Here is a 13,966-nt window from a genome sequence, read left to right as displayed (position 1 = left end):
AAATCGCCGTTGAATGATTGTAACAGATGCATCTGTGGAAAGCTTATTTTCCGCTGTGAATAGTTGGCGAGTTTGTGCGCATCTCTTTCCCGCACAGCTGGTAATAACGGCTCATATGACGCCAGTTTCCAGAGGGAGTCTCGAAGCACACACTCCTCCTTCACACAACATATTGCCATTCTCACTTACTATAAACGCTGCACACACACACACACACACACACAATACACTCTAAAAAATAAAGGTGCTTCAGTGGTTCTTCAAATCTCTGAATGGTTCCATGGAGAGTCAAAACTCTGTGATGAACCATTACATTATGCGAAAGGTTCTTCATTGGAAATGGTTCTTCAGAGCCTGGCATTCTCTTACCATTTGCTGGTCAATGCACATAGGCTATGTTTACACAAATCTGTCTTCACTGCTCAAACAAATGGTTTAAATGGTTCTTTAAAGAACTGTTGCATGAACGGTTCTTTGAAGCCCTGAAAAAGGTTCTTCTATGGCATCGCCCTGAAGAACCGGTACTGGCCCCATTATTTTTTAGAGTGTATATAGCCTAATACACGCAGTCACTTCCAGAATTATTGTCATCCTTCATGAAAATGAGCTAAAATGTTCATATTGTAGCTGTAGGGGGTTTCATCATTTTATTTCAACATCCCCAGAGTTTACAGTATTGAAATAAGTCCCCCCCCCCCCCCCCCCCCCCACAGTGTTTTTTTTCTTCTGCAAAGCACCTCGGCAATAAATATTTGGTGAAGCTTCACCTGGTTTTCATGCAGAACACATGATGTTCCATTATGTTCTTTGGTTTGCACATGTGGACTCTTTTTTCTTTTTTTTATTTCAGCTCACAAGTTCTCAATACTATGTGTATGTTTAGCATCAGCAGTTTGTTTAAATATCCTTCGACAGAAAAGTGTTCATTTCCTGTCAGAGGCAACCAGTTCTTGGGTTAAAATGATCTAGAACCTAACGGCTCCTGATACCATCAATCTCCATAAAAGTTCCTGGACCACCAACCGCAAAACAGACATACAGTATCAATAATCTACCACCGTATTTTACTGTGGGTTTGGATGCCTTTCCTTATATGCAATCCCCTTTTCTTTGCCAAACCTGCAGATGGTATGCTAGGTCAAAATACCAGATTTTCATCTTAACTGACCACAACACTCATTTGTAATTGTAGCTTTGACTGCTGCAGTTTGTGAGTTACTCTCAGGAACAATTTTTGCGCCTTTTTTTTTAAAGATCATTCCAAACAGTTTGTTGGGAAGGTGGTTGATTTTGATTTTGAAGCTAGACAACTTCAAGCATGAACAAGACTGTGTAATTTGTTTTTTGGCTCCCCACCATCTTCCTTACTGTGGTCATGGATCTTTTTCAAGTTTTCAAGTTTCATCAGTTATCAACTTTGAAAAGTTTTTCTTATGGTCCACTATGTGCTATTGTGCAACTAGTTATGTTTTTTTTTTTTTTTATCTGATGTCTGCAGGTCAAAAAGTATTTGTGTTGACAGGTCTTTGGTTTATCACATGGTGATGGATGACATGAAATTTCATTTACAGGACCGACAGCCTTGTAGCCTTATTCCCCCAGCAGAATAGGTAACAATAGTTCATGGAGACTTAAATCATTTTAAAGCATAATACAGCACATTTAACAAATATATTTTTTTTCAAGAATCAAAACCTGCCTATATCTATTTGACATATTCTTTATTCAAATAAATACATTTATAATACATTTTACTATTCTTAAAAAAAGTCTCCAATTGTTTGTGTCGAAAATTGTAACCTTTGTGTGTAAAATGTATTTTTTTATAATGATTTCTGCCCATGCTTTTGAAAGATGCCAACACTGCCTGCCAAAACTAGTGATGATATATTGTTGTTTTAAACAAAACAGAATTAAGTGAGGCGGCACGGTGGTGTAGTGGTTAGCGCTGTCGCCTCACAGCAAGAAGGTCCTGGGTTTGAGCCCCGGGGCCGGCGAGGGCCTTTCTGTGCGGAGTTTGCATGTTCTCCCCGTGTCCGCGTGGGTTTCCTCCGGGTGCTCCGGTTTCCCCCACAGTCCAAAGACATGCAGGTTAGGTTAACTGGTGACTCTAAATTGACCATAGGTGTGAATGTGAGTGTGAATGGTTGTCTGTGTCTATGTGTCAGCCCTGTGATGACCTGGCGACTTGTCCAGGGTGTACCCCGCCTTTCGCCCATAGTCAGCTGGGATAGGCTCCAGCTTGCCTGCGACCCTGTAGAAGGATAAAGCGGCTAGAGATAATGAGATGAGATGAGAATTAAGTGATATTTAAAATGGCAGTATTGTTGCCCTTTTGTTGATGTTTTTAGCAATATCACAAGCCTAACAGCAGCAGAGTAGTCTATATTAAATGACTGTTTTTAACCATTCTTATATTTTATTCTACTAATTGGATGGGGGTGTTAAAAGTTCCTGAACCAAAATGAAAAACATTTCATTCACTTGGGTATAGGTGGTGAACACTGTAATCTCGTGAGTTTTAATGCCCACAGACTGATATGCAGTCAGTATGATTCATTTCACAGGTAGTATGCCTATAAAATATATCTTCAGATCACATGGATTGATTCCAGAACTCAAAACATGAGCTGGGCAAGCAGTACCACCAGCAAGCGACAATTATTAAATTTCCATATATATACAGGGTGTTTCAAAAAAACTTGATATCATTTCACAATCTAATAACTTTACCAATTCTCGTTCAATTGACCTCAAATTTTAACAGCATGTGTGGAAACAGGTCAAAATTTTATGTTTAATGTTTTTTGTTTTGATCTTTTTAGGTATAGAAATGCCATTCACTGTAAAAGAAAAGGCATTTTGTGTGTTAGAGTACGCTCGAACACAGACAAACAAGACTGCAGCGTGCATTTATGAGAGAATTCTTTAAAACTGCACCAACTGCAATGCAGATTTGGACACGGCACAAAAAGTTCAAAAAGGAAGGCTGTCTGTGTGTGTCTGTCTCAGGTGGCGCGAATATTGAAAATTTGTGAAATTGTTCATGGAATCCACATACCTTTGAATTTCTCATTCAATTTTTGAGGAATAAATCTTATATTGCTCAACATTAAGTCTGTTCAGTTTCATTTGCCTAGACTATGCAGTTTCTGGGATATTTACATCTCAAATAATATCAAATTTTTTGAAACACCCCGTATAATAATAACCTTTTGATCTATCTCAATGAATTCCCTATACAAACATGTCTTCAACATGTCAACATCAGTGAAATTAAAAAATCTTGATATTACTCAGTGTCTCGATACTAACTGTTGACACTGATAATCCATAAAACATATTTTCACTTACCACATGAACAGATTGAAGCAAAGATGCAAAGCTGGTGTCACTGTACGTTGAAACTGTGTTGTATTTGGTTGAGTAACTGTAGTCCATGCGTAAATTGGTGAAAAACCTCCTGTACCTTGTATAACCTTAATGACATGGCCAAAATCAATTGAAAACAGCAACAAAACAAACAAAAAACAACAAAAAAACAATATGGCTGCAGGGGAAAAAGAAGGGGGGGGGTTACAGAACAAAGAAAAGGGTGAAAAGAAAGACCAATTTGAATATAGTGGCATATGACAGAGATGAGAACAAAACAAGAATGAGGATAAGCAAAATGATAGGCTGAAACATCTGGATGAGTGGGTATGGGAAAAGAACACAAAATGAAAAGCAAAGAAGTAAATGAAATAAGGCACAACCAGAGTAAATGTGAGAAATTCAGACACAAAAGCCCTGAACATATTTATCAGTCTAATGTACTTTTTGGAATGAGCTCATAAGGTATGAGAAAACAGCATGTGTGAATCCTGCATAATAATAATAATAATAATAATAATAATAATAATAATAATAATAATAATAATAATAATAATAATGGTATCTACTCATTTGATGCATGAAAGTTGAAAGTGTGAGAAAAAGCTCCATTAAAATATAGTGATTGTGAGACGCGAGCTATTCTGAAACAATGTGTTTGTGTAGACTTACAGAGAGAGGCTCTTCGGTTTCACGATCTTCCGGTTTGGGAACATCTAAACGGTCAATAAAACTCTGGAGATCCTTCCTGAAAGTTTTCATCTGTGCATTAATGCGGTACAGAAGCTCATGCTCACGTATTCGGCTTCCATCATCGTCCTCATCCATTCGGCCAAACAGCTCACCATTTGTCACATAGACTCGTGCTTCTGCAATTATGGTGCTTGTATCAGCAATCAGTCTGTCAATGGTCCGGCTCAGACGTTCGGCCTCCATGCGAATATCAATCATCTGCTGCCGGTCCTTGAGACTTCGGGATAAAAAACGGCTCTCGGGAGAGTACAGAGAGCGAGTGGGAGTAAGGCATCGGATATTACGTACTTCCTCAGAGTCGCTCTCACCACCAATGGGGCCCTCGCGCTTGCGATGTGGTGGGAGGCGTGAAGAGTCATCATCACTCTCTCTGCGGCCTCCATCACTTTCAGCATCGCTGTCTCGAGGGCTGGATCGGATGCCTAGGTGTGAGGCCAGGTCGTAGCGCTGCATGTTGGACAGCAGTATACGATTTTCGTACTGCAACTGCATCACTTTTCCACTCAGCTCGTTGATCTGTAGCCTAGCAGCTTTTAGCTCTTCCTGCAGAGCCTCAGCTTTGGACCCATCCGCCCCTGAACCACCATGACGGGAACCCTCGTGTGAGCCAGCCTTATACTTGAGCTTGTTAAGCTCCACTGTCACCCTCTTGTTCTGCTCCTCCATGTCAGCCAGGTTGCGGCGCAGCAGCTCGGCCTCATCCTCCACCAGCTGCAGTTGCTGCCGCATCTCAGATATCACCTCACTTTGTTCCCGTGTTGAGGGGTCTGCTGTGCCCCCTGCCAGCTCCTCTCCTCGCAGATCATCAAGCTCTGCCTTTAGACCACGGTTCTCCACCTCCAACTCCACAATTTTACGCCCCAAGATGTTGGCCTCTTCCTCTACCAGGCGGAGACGCAGCTTCAACTCAGACTCTCGCGTGGTAGGGGGACCACCAGCCTCACCCTTAGGAAGGGGACTATCAACATCACCATAGAAGGAACGGTACTTTTGTAGTTCCTGCTCGAGTCGGTCCTTCTCTTTGTCAATCTTTGCCATCTTCTTCCTCATCAGTACAGCTTCTTCTTTAATGAGGGCCAACTGGCATTTTAGGTCCTCATTTTCCTCCTATAAAGACCATTTTGAAATAAACAAATTCTGTTTGTTTTATTAACTATTAACCAGTTAATTTAATTAACTGGTTTGATTATTTAATTATTAACCAGTTGGTGGGTAAAATACAACGAGAGGCGGAAGAATCTGAGCAACTTCATAAAGCCACAGAGTACGCTGTTTGAAGCTCAGCTTCTCCTGGATAAAATTGTATTTAACATCTGGTTGTCACCTTCGCCAGCTACATTTACATTTTATTTTTAGTGTCCCAGTAATATACAGTATATGGCCAAACATTTGTATACGCTCATCACACACATATGTGACCCTTCCGCAAACTGTTCCCACAGAATTGGAAGCTCACAATTGTATAGAATGTCTTTGTATGCTGGAGCACTACAATTTCCCTTCACTGGAACTAAGAGGCCCAAACATCTTCCAGCATGACAATGCCCCTGTACACAAAGCAAGGTCCATAAAGACCTGGTTTGCCAAAGTTGGCACAGAGCCCTGACCTCAACCCCACTGAACACCTTTGGGATGAATTGGATCACCAACTATATACCAGGCCTCCTCACCCAACATCAGTGCCTGACCTCAGTTATGATCTTGATGCTGAATGAGCAAATCCTCATTGCCACTCCCCAAAATCTAGTGGAAAGCCTTCACAGAAGAGTGGAGGTTAATATAGTAAAGGGAGAACTAAATCTGGAATGGCGTGTTCAAAAAGCACACATGGGTATGACGGTCACATGTCTGCATTTTGGCCACATGATGTGTATTCAGTATGAACTTCTTAATGAAATATTAAATAGCAATTGAGGGTGCTATATAATCCTAAAGCTCAAGACCAGTGACAAGGAACAACTGTTTGTCTAAGCCAAAATGTCACATGAATAATATTTACCATATAAGTAATGTTCTTTGTAAATTGTCAAATTACAGCATCACTCAAAAACAGGCATCTGCATCCTTATACAGTAAGTTCCATCATAATCACACAAAATGTAATACTACATTTTTCTTATTTTTACCTCTGTTGGAGTATGCGGAATCTTCTTTTCTGATTTCTGTGCATCCTTGCCTCTTCGTTTCAGAGATGCCTGATGAAAATATTTATTAGAAGTATTTCATAGATAAATCAAAATCACATGGCAGTAAACAGCTACTTCCTATATGTCTTAATAACTTTGAAGTACTGTGCCTTAGCATTAAATTATGATTAATATTTTCTGAGTTTAGTTTGTTAACATCCTCACCTCTTTAGCTTTCTCCAGCTCGATCTGTAAAGCTTGCTTAGTCACCTCCACTTCAATCAACTGCTGCCTCAGTCTTTCATTCTCCTCCTCTGTTTTTGCCCTTTTCTCTTCCACATTTTCCAGTTCATTATGCAATCTCACAGACACATCTTTTGCCACCTGGATATAAAAAAGAGAGAGTTGGGATTAAATGTCTTAATGAATGAGGTTATTTGGATGAGGCCTTTAGTTGTCCTAGATATTATGGTGTATAGTTTAAAAGGGTTTTTTGTTTTGTTTTTGTTGTTTTTCTTTGTTTTGTTTTTACTTATGACTGCCCCACTTTACAACTAAAACTCATATAGAGCTAATCCCTCTGTCTAAATACTATTATATAAGTCCTATAACACATTAACCTCCTACGACCCAAGCTGTTTTTTTTTTACATGCATTTTTTATTTCTTTTTGCTATTTGGGCTTATTAGAACCTGATTAGAATAAAAACTAAGCATCATCTTTGATAAGATGTACTTTTTGAGAAAAAGTATGTCCACATATGTGGATTCTTGTTCTGAATTTCTAAAAAGTGCTGTCCACGTATGTGACCGCTAGGCCCTAGGAGGTTAATATTTAAATCAAAACATGTGACATACAAATTCATTCAAGATCTATTAAAAAAAAAATTTTATAATTATGTCCAAGCCTCATTTCTGAAATAGGGTCAGTTTTGGCAGTTAAAAGAAAATACCATTCCTCCAGTTTTGAAATTTGGCAAAGATCATCCCTCTTGTAATACTGTCATTCCCACCTTTCCATTTCTTTTTAAATATCTATTAATTTATATCACTTAGGCGGCATGGTGGTGTAGTGGTTAGCGCTGTCGCCTCACAGCAAGAAGGTCCAGGGTTTGAGCCCAGCGGCCGGCGAGGGCCTTTCTGTGTGGAATTTGCATGTTCTCCCTGTGTCTGCATGGGTTTCCTCTGGGTGCTCCGGTTTCCCCCACAGTCCAAAGGCTAATTGGTGGCTCTAAATTGACCGTAGATGTGAATGTGAGTATGAATGGTTGTTTGTCTCTGTGTGTCAGCCCTGCGATGACCTGACGACTTGTCCAGGGTGTACCCCGCCTCTCGCCCACAGTCAGCTGGGATAGGCTCCAGCTTGCCGACCTTCTAGAACAGGATCAGCGGCTACAGATAATGGATGGATGAATGGATTATATCACTTAAGGTGCCCGTTGCCAACTTATACTTCTAATAGTAAGATATTTGAATTTTAACACAGTTGATTTTTAATTTTACTCAACCACCAGAAATGGCGCATTTTTCATACCCATTCCACTGCATGTTTAATTCTGCCGTGCCATGTAGTCTACCTTTAAATCTTGTTCCAGACTCCGCAGTAACTCCCCGTCGATCTCCCCGGTCTCTGCGTATCGCAGTCGCTTCCGTTCCGCCTTCCGCACGCGGTACTGGAGGATCCGGCAGTTCTTATTGGCTCTAACGAGCTCGCGCCGCATGTCCTGCAACTGGCACGCGTCTTCCTCGTAAAACGTGTCTCTCATCTCCTCCATCTCTGCCCGCATTTCTTCGATTTCATGCTGGCACAATCAATAAAACACAATCAATCACGACCTCCGTATCAAAACCAATGCTGTATTTGTACGTTTCCCTATTATTTGTCTATAATTATTTGTTTGCGATCATCCGAACCTACCTTAAGATTATCGTTTTCATCGTTCAGTTTTTCAATTTCGTCTCGTAAATCTCGCTCGAGATGGGCCTCGCTAGGCCTGAGGGGTGCCTCGGGTGAGAGCTCCATGCCGTTGGCGGGCGAGTTGGCCGCCTTCGCGTGCATGGCCCCTTCTTTCTTCAAGCTCTTATTCATGTGAAACTGTATTAATTCAGACTGTAAGCACCCTTCCCTCCAGAAGCCAGGCCCGCATCCCACGGTATTGTTAGCCGCTTGTTTAGCGCAGCTCGCTGCCCCGTCTTTTCCTCCTCTCTGATTCTTCGCTTTGCTCTGGGAAGATTTCGAAGAGCTCGGCTGATCGGACACCACGCGATCGCCCTTTAAAGGAGGCTCGTCCGCGTCTTCCGTAGAGCTATGGCGCTCCTCGATCCTCCTGGCCTTCTCCGAGCGTCTGGTGGTGGGACTTTCAGCACCGCTCGGGTGGACAGCGGCCGCTCCCTTCGCCGCCTGTCTGTCTTTCCCCGCGCTGGCGGCCACAGGAGAACTGCTCCGACTGCTTTTCCCGCCTTGTTTTGCTGAAGCAGATTTAGCTGAGGCGCCTTTCGAGGGCGTTTTCGACGTCGCGTCTTTAAATCTGCCCGGTGAGGGCGCCCGTTGTTGCTGCTGCTTCCCGGTACTATTGTCTGCCTGGCGCGGATCGGCAGCGCCGCCAGTGGCGGAACTCATGGCGTCGTGTGCTAGTGATCAGATGTCGCCCATCATCCATTACCCTTAGCTGTCCAAAGAGTGAACAAATAATCGCAAAATAATCTTTAACGTAAATCCGCCGCGACTGAAAAGCTGCTATGTGCACTGACCGCCAATATTACCTTGTGTCGCCTATATGAAGCTCGCTATAACGTAGCATAAGCCCTTTTGGACGAAGCCATAAAGCACTCCAGTACATCTCAATCTTCAGAAAATCTTTACAAATTACAAGCATAGGCCTTTTTAATGGGACATCGCAGAGGAAAAAAAAAAGGCTGGAAATGTCAAGCATGCCAAACCTTGTTGTTTAAGTCGAAAGCTGATTATTAGGCCTACAGAACCACGGGCCACGTTTTTACGCATGGCTCATCCCTAAAGACATGGAATAATTTAGCGTCTTATTTGGTAATAAACAAGCTTTATTAGGTTTCGTAAACAATGGTCTATTCAGCAGCCATGCGTGGCCTCTGGATCAGCTCCGAATCGTCCCTCCCATCCAGTAAGACTCAGATTAAATAACGGTATATAAATAACCTGTCCAACACACACATGGTTATGTCTAGGTTATTTTTATTTCGAAATAATAAGACCGTTACGACGCAGACATTACTCAGGATACAGCCGATATTATGCTCTCTATAAAGCGAAAGAACCTATTGTCAAGTAGTTTGGGTAAACATGCGAGTGGTTGAATTTGCATTCAAATGGTTTTATGCTATCCTTTAAGCCAGTTAGGCCTGTGTTAAGTGAGTTGCATTATTTATAACCTTTACAAGGTGACTGTCTAAAACAAGAATAATAGATAGGATCAACTTTAACTTGCAGATTTTTAAATACTTCTATTTCTGTTCCTCCTGCATCCTTACTCATAGCTTCAGAAGATATCCCTTACCGTTTCAGCATCCTGGTTTCTGTTTTTTGTTTTTTCCAGTAGCCTCCTGATGAATGGTGTGGAGGAAAGATGCACACCATCCGGCGATGCAGGACCACCAGCGAACATCCACCGGAAAGAGATGTGTGCGCAGTGACGTCACTGCCAGGCGGGGTCTTAGCCGAGAGCCGAGTTGCATTTTCTCGTCTTTATTTACTGTCTTTAGTGAATAAAGATACTGTGAGATACATTAGACCTTCGTAATGTAATACCTGAGATGTAAAGGAGAAATACAATAATGGAATGGGATCTGACAGGGAGTGGCAGCTGTGGATATGTAACAAGGAATATAACAAGGAATGAGCAACAAATGAGGAATGATGGAGAAAAGAACAAACAGAGAGACTTCTGCCTAGCAACAGTGATGTCAGCACCTCAAATTGGCTTGCTTTCCTTTGTAAAGCTTAGGTCCTACATATCCCTGAGAAGTGAGATACAGGCTATAAAAAGATATAGGATATATCTTATATGCCCAAAAATTTGCGGACATCTGATCATCACACCCATATGTGCTTTTTGAACATCCCTTTACAGATTTATATGATGAGACACAAGCTCCATATACTGCCCTGTCCATGTCGTTCCCAAAAAAAAGAAGAGAAAATTGACTTACATTTATGAAAAATCAAAGAAAAATGCAGGCTCACGACACAGCAGAGAATCCCCCCCCCCCCCCCCCCCCAAAAAAAAAAGAACTGACAACAAGGAACCGTGCACTGACAGTTCAGATTTTGGCTTTTTCCCAGTTAGACACTCAGTATTTGACTCCCAGAATGACACTTGTTCTATACTGTTGGCTGGATGCATTTGACCAAGTCGTGCTTAGGCTGTAGTTGACATCAGGAGAACATGCCACTGATAAACTTCTTCTAGTATATTGGCTGAATATATCTCATAAAAAGTAATGCTTAGGCAGCAGTGCAGCATGGAGGCCCACTAAATGATAGCTCATATGAGCAGAAGGGGGAGGAGAGGAACTGTGTACTGTTGCCATAGAAACTTTTGTCTGTATTACTGTGCTGACCAGAAGGAGGAAGAGAGACTGGGCTCTGATAGGTCCTTAGGGACCCTCATCATCTATGATCGATGGAGAGAAAAGGGATGGGTGGCACCCCAAGGAGCAGCTGGTGTGTTGGTGTGTAGTTACCTTCAGCTCAAAAAGGAGTGTGAATGAATAAGGAAGTAGCTGGTGAAGCAAGAGGAGCTGTTTTAAGGCACAACAGGGTGAACATTGTATGCCATATTGCACATAATAACCCTGTAGAACAGGATAAAGTGGCTAGAGATAAATGAGATGAGATGAGATGAGATGAGATGTAAGGAATGAAGGAGACAGTAGAGAAATTGTTATATGGAGATTGGGATGATATACCAGATATGTCACTTCCAACAGTCACAGGTATAATGACTGCATCATAAATGCAATGGTCATGAAAATTATCTTAACATTGTGTCTGATATGGTCTTGTCCTGGCTAATTTGTTACAATTTGCATGATTTACAATGTTTAAAATGTTGTCCTTGCATGTTTAGACTCATGCCAAACTTTTTTATAAGATCTGCTTAAAAGACTGAGAAGTAATCCGTGACAAAGGATGCAAAAATGAAAATTTCTTGCCAGTCACCATGTCTGTAGTCATATATTTCATACTTTAGAACCTATATAATGGCATGCATTGTAAATTTTTCATAACGATAGTGTTTAAAAAGAAGAAAACGAGATGCCATTTTGACAGAGAAGGGTCCATTCATGATAGCCATTTTATTTTTAAAAGCACAATGTACAAAATTGCACAGCATATACAACATAAAAACAATTATTTAAGAAGACAAAACACAACAGCATTGCATTTTCGGATAACTGTTCAGAATTATGAGATGCTTTATAAGACCACGTTGAGGAACAATTGAATATTTCAGATGACAATGGCAGGCTTCAGAGAGTATTTTTGTTGTATTTATAACTTGAAGATTATGTCTCTAAAATCTTTATGGGAACAGTCTGCTACTAGTTTAACATCAAAACATTTCCCCTTTTGCAATCTCGTTAAAAAAGGCAATTTTGCAGGAGCTAGGCATCACACACTGTAGCTGCTGTCAAAGTCCTTTTGAAGCAATGAAAATAATGACAGTTTTGAGAGTGAAGTAATACTTTTAAATAAATTAGTAAAATAAAAATATGGAAACATAAATAACATTGGTTGATGCTTATACTACTAGATATATAAAGCAGTGTTTACCCTTGGTCATGACAAAGTCAGCTTATAAATAATATTATAAAGCATGTATTGAGTGAAGAAGCTGTGTTAGAGTATAGAAAATGCTGAATTGTGCAGAACTGCTTCAGAATTAGCTCAATCTGGATATTTTAAAGGCATTAGGTATGGTATGAAAATTAAAGTGCTAGTCTTACGAAAATGACATTACCCCTGGAAATTATACCTTATAAAACTAGACATGTTAAATAGTTTACTGTCTAAATTGTATTTTAATATGAGACCGGGAACATGTTCTATTTAGCCAGTGAAGTTTGGCTCTTTGAGGCCGCCATTACATGAATGCGTTCCTGGTAAGTTATTGTTAATTCAGAGGAAGTGACATCATACGTGCAGCGCGCTTGAAAGTTCACGGCATTTCTGGCTTTGTCTGCTTTGCAAAATGTAGCACGCTTATAATCATTTTTTTATTCCAAAACCAAATTAAAACCAAAGCATGCATCCTAAGAGGGGTGTCGTTCAAGGCTGTTCAAGTGTAGCCGATAAAAAAAGGGGAACTTCGATCAATTATAGCCCAAAGTCAGCAGGACACTTACGGAATTAATGGGTTCGATTTGTACGGAAAAAGAGAGGTAACTTCAAGCCGACAGAACGGTTTGGTATTTGCTCTATACATTTTGAAAAAGATACATTTGTGAGGCAAATTCATATAGAAGGATTTGAACGACGTCTGGTATGCGGAGCAGTTCCTACGATCTGGAAACAAAAGTCAGAAGCGCCATCCAAAAGAGCTCACCGCACAGTAAGTGTCAAGCTTGTGTTTAGCTGTTGCTTGATTTTAGTAGTTGTCCTTAGTCTTTTATCCTTTTAAACAATAAAAGAAACATGATGTGTTTAGTAGCTAGAGTAATTTTGAATGTCCAGTATCACCAACTGATAGCAGTTCTGAAGTTTTATACAAGGCTAAATAATGGCAATAATCATGGAACTGACACGAAGGAAAAAGCCATTGCAAGATTCATTTATAATCACTCTGTGATAAACTTCCCTGTGTATTTCTGAATCTTGTCATTGCCTTTTTGTCCACTGACACACGTGTGACGTTATACTGCATCTAAAAACATGATTTCAATACCAAATGAATGGACATGTCATCCTGTTACCTCTCTCAATTAACTCATCATTTTTTCTGTATTTATAGACTCTGAAAGAGATTCTCTTACAACATGGGCAAAATGTACGCTGTTCAGCTGATACTTTATCTTCAGGAACTACTAACACATCATATCCATCTTCCATCAAATACTGCCTGTAAACAAAATAAACTGTCTAAACAACCACTCTTCTCCTTTAGGTATTTCATCCAAGTGTGCTATAGCCAAAACAGTTGCGCATATGATGTTACACATGCAGCGCCACTGGCCAATAAATCACTACAGTGCCTTGAAAAAGTATTCATACCCCTTGAACTTTTTCACATTTTTCCACCTTACAACCACGAACTTAAAAGTTTTTTATTGAGATTTTATGTGATAGACCAACACAGAGTAGCACATAATTGTGAAGTGAAACGAAAATGATAAATGGTCTTCAAAATTTTAAACAAATAAAAATCTGAAAAATGTGGTGTGCATTAGTATTCAGCCCCTTGTACTCTGATACCTCTAAATACAATCCAGTGCAATCAATTGCCTTCAGAAGTCATCTAATTAGTTAATAGAGTCCTACTGTGTGTAATTTACTCTCAGCATAAATACACTTATTCTGTGAAGGCCTCAGTGGTTTGTTAGAGAACACTGAAGAACAAACAGCATCATGAAGACCACAGAACTCACCAGACAGGTCAGGGATAAAGTTCTGGAGAAGTTTAAAGCAGGGTTAGGTTATAAAAAAATATCCCAAGCTCTGAACATCTCAAGAAGCACTGT

The 13,966-nt window shown here is 40.5% G+C and overlaps 1 protein-coding gene across 1 annotated transcript; it reads right to left on the bottom strand.

The window, feature by feature from the left end:
• Window positions 1-3,939: 3,939 nt before the first annotated feature.
• On the bottom strand, window positions 3,940-9,857 carry LOC132887015 (protein SOGA3). The gene is made up of 6 exons (XM_060922311.1): window positions 9,784-9,857; window positions 8,169-8,919; window positions 7,828-8,052; window positions 6,477-6,635; window positions 6,252-6,320; window positions 3,940-5,232 (listed from the first exon to the last, which is right to left on the bottom strand). The coding sequence occupies exons 2-6, from the start codon at window positions 8,868-8,870 to the stop codon at window positions 4,012-4,014; spliced, it is 2,376 nt and encodes a 791-aa protein (XP_060778294.1). The 5' UTR covers window positions 8,871-8,919; window positions 9,784-9,857; the 3' UTR covers window positions 3,940-4,011.
• Between the last annotated feature and the right edge of the window lie 4,109 nt (window positions 9,858-13,966).

This window comes from Neoarius graeffei, chromosome 5 (assembly GCF_027579695.1).
Source record: "Neoarius graeffei isolate fNeoGra1 chromosome 5, fNeoGra1.pri, whole genome shotgun sequence".
In the NCBI taxonomy this organism is placed as follows: Eukaryota; Metazoa; Chordata; class Actinopteri; order Siluriformes; family Ariidae; genus Neoarius; species Neoarius graeffei.
Note: the sequence above shows the minus strand (reverse complement) of the source record. Positions and strands in the feature narration are given on the sequence as shown.

What these genes read in the sequence shown, in the direction of transcription:
- LOC132887015 (XM_060922311.1), bottom strand. Translation starts at nt 8,870, where the DNA reads ATGAGTTCCGCCACTGGCGGCGCTGCCGATCCGCGCCAGGCAGACAAT. An exon ending in GTCTGGAACAAGATTTAAAG is followed by an intron (nt 6,636 to 7,827) that starts GTAGACTACATG and finishes TTTTATATCCAG; the next exon opens with GTGGCAAAAGATGTGTCTGT. An exon ending in TTCCGCATACTCCAACAGAG is followed by an intron (nt 5,233 to 6,251) that starts GTAAAAATAAGA and finishes TGGTCTTTATAG; the next exon opens with GAGGAAAATGAGGACCTAAA.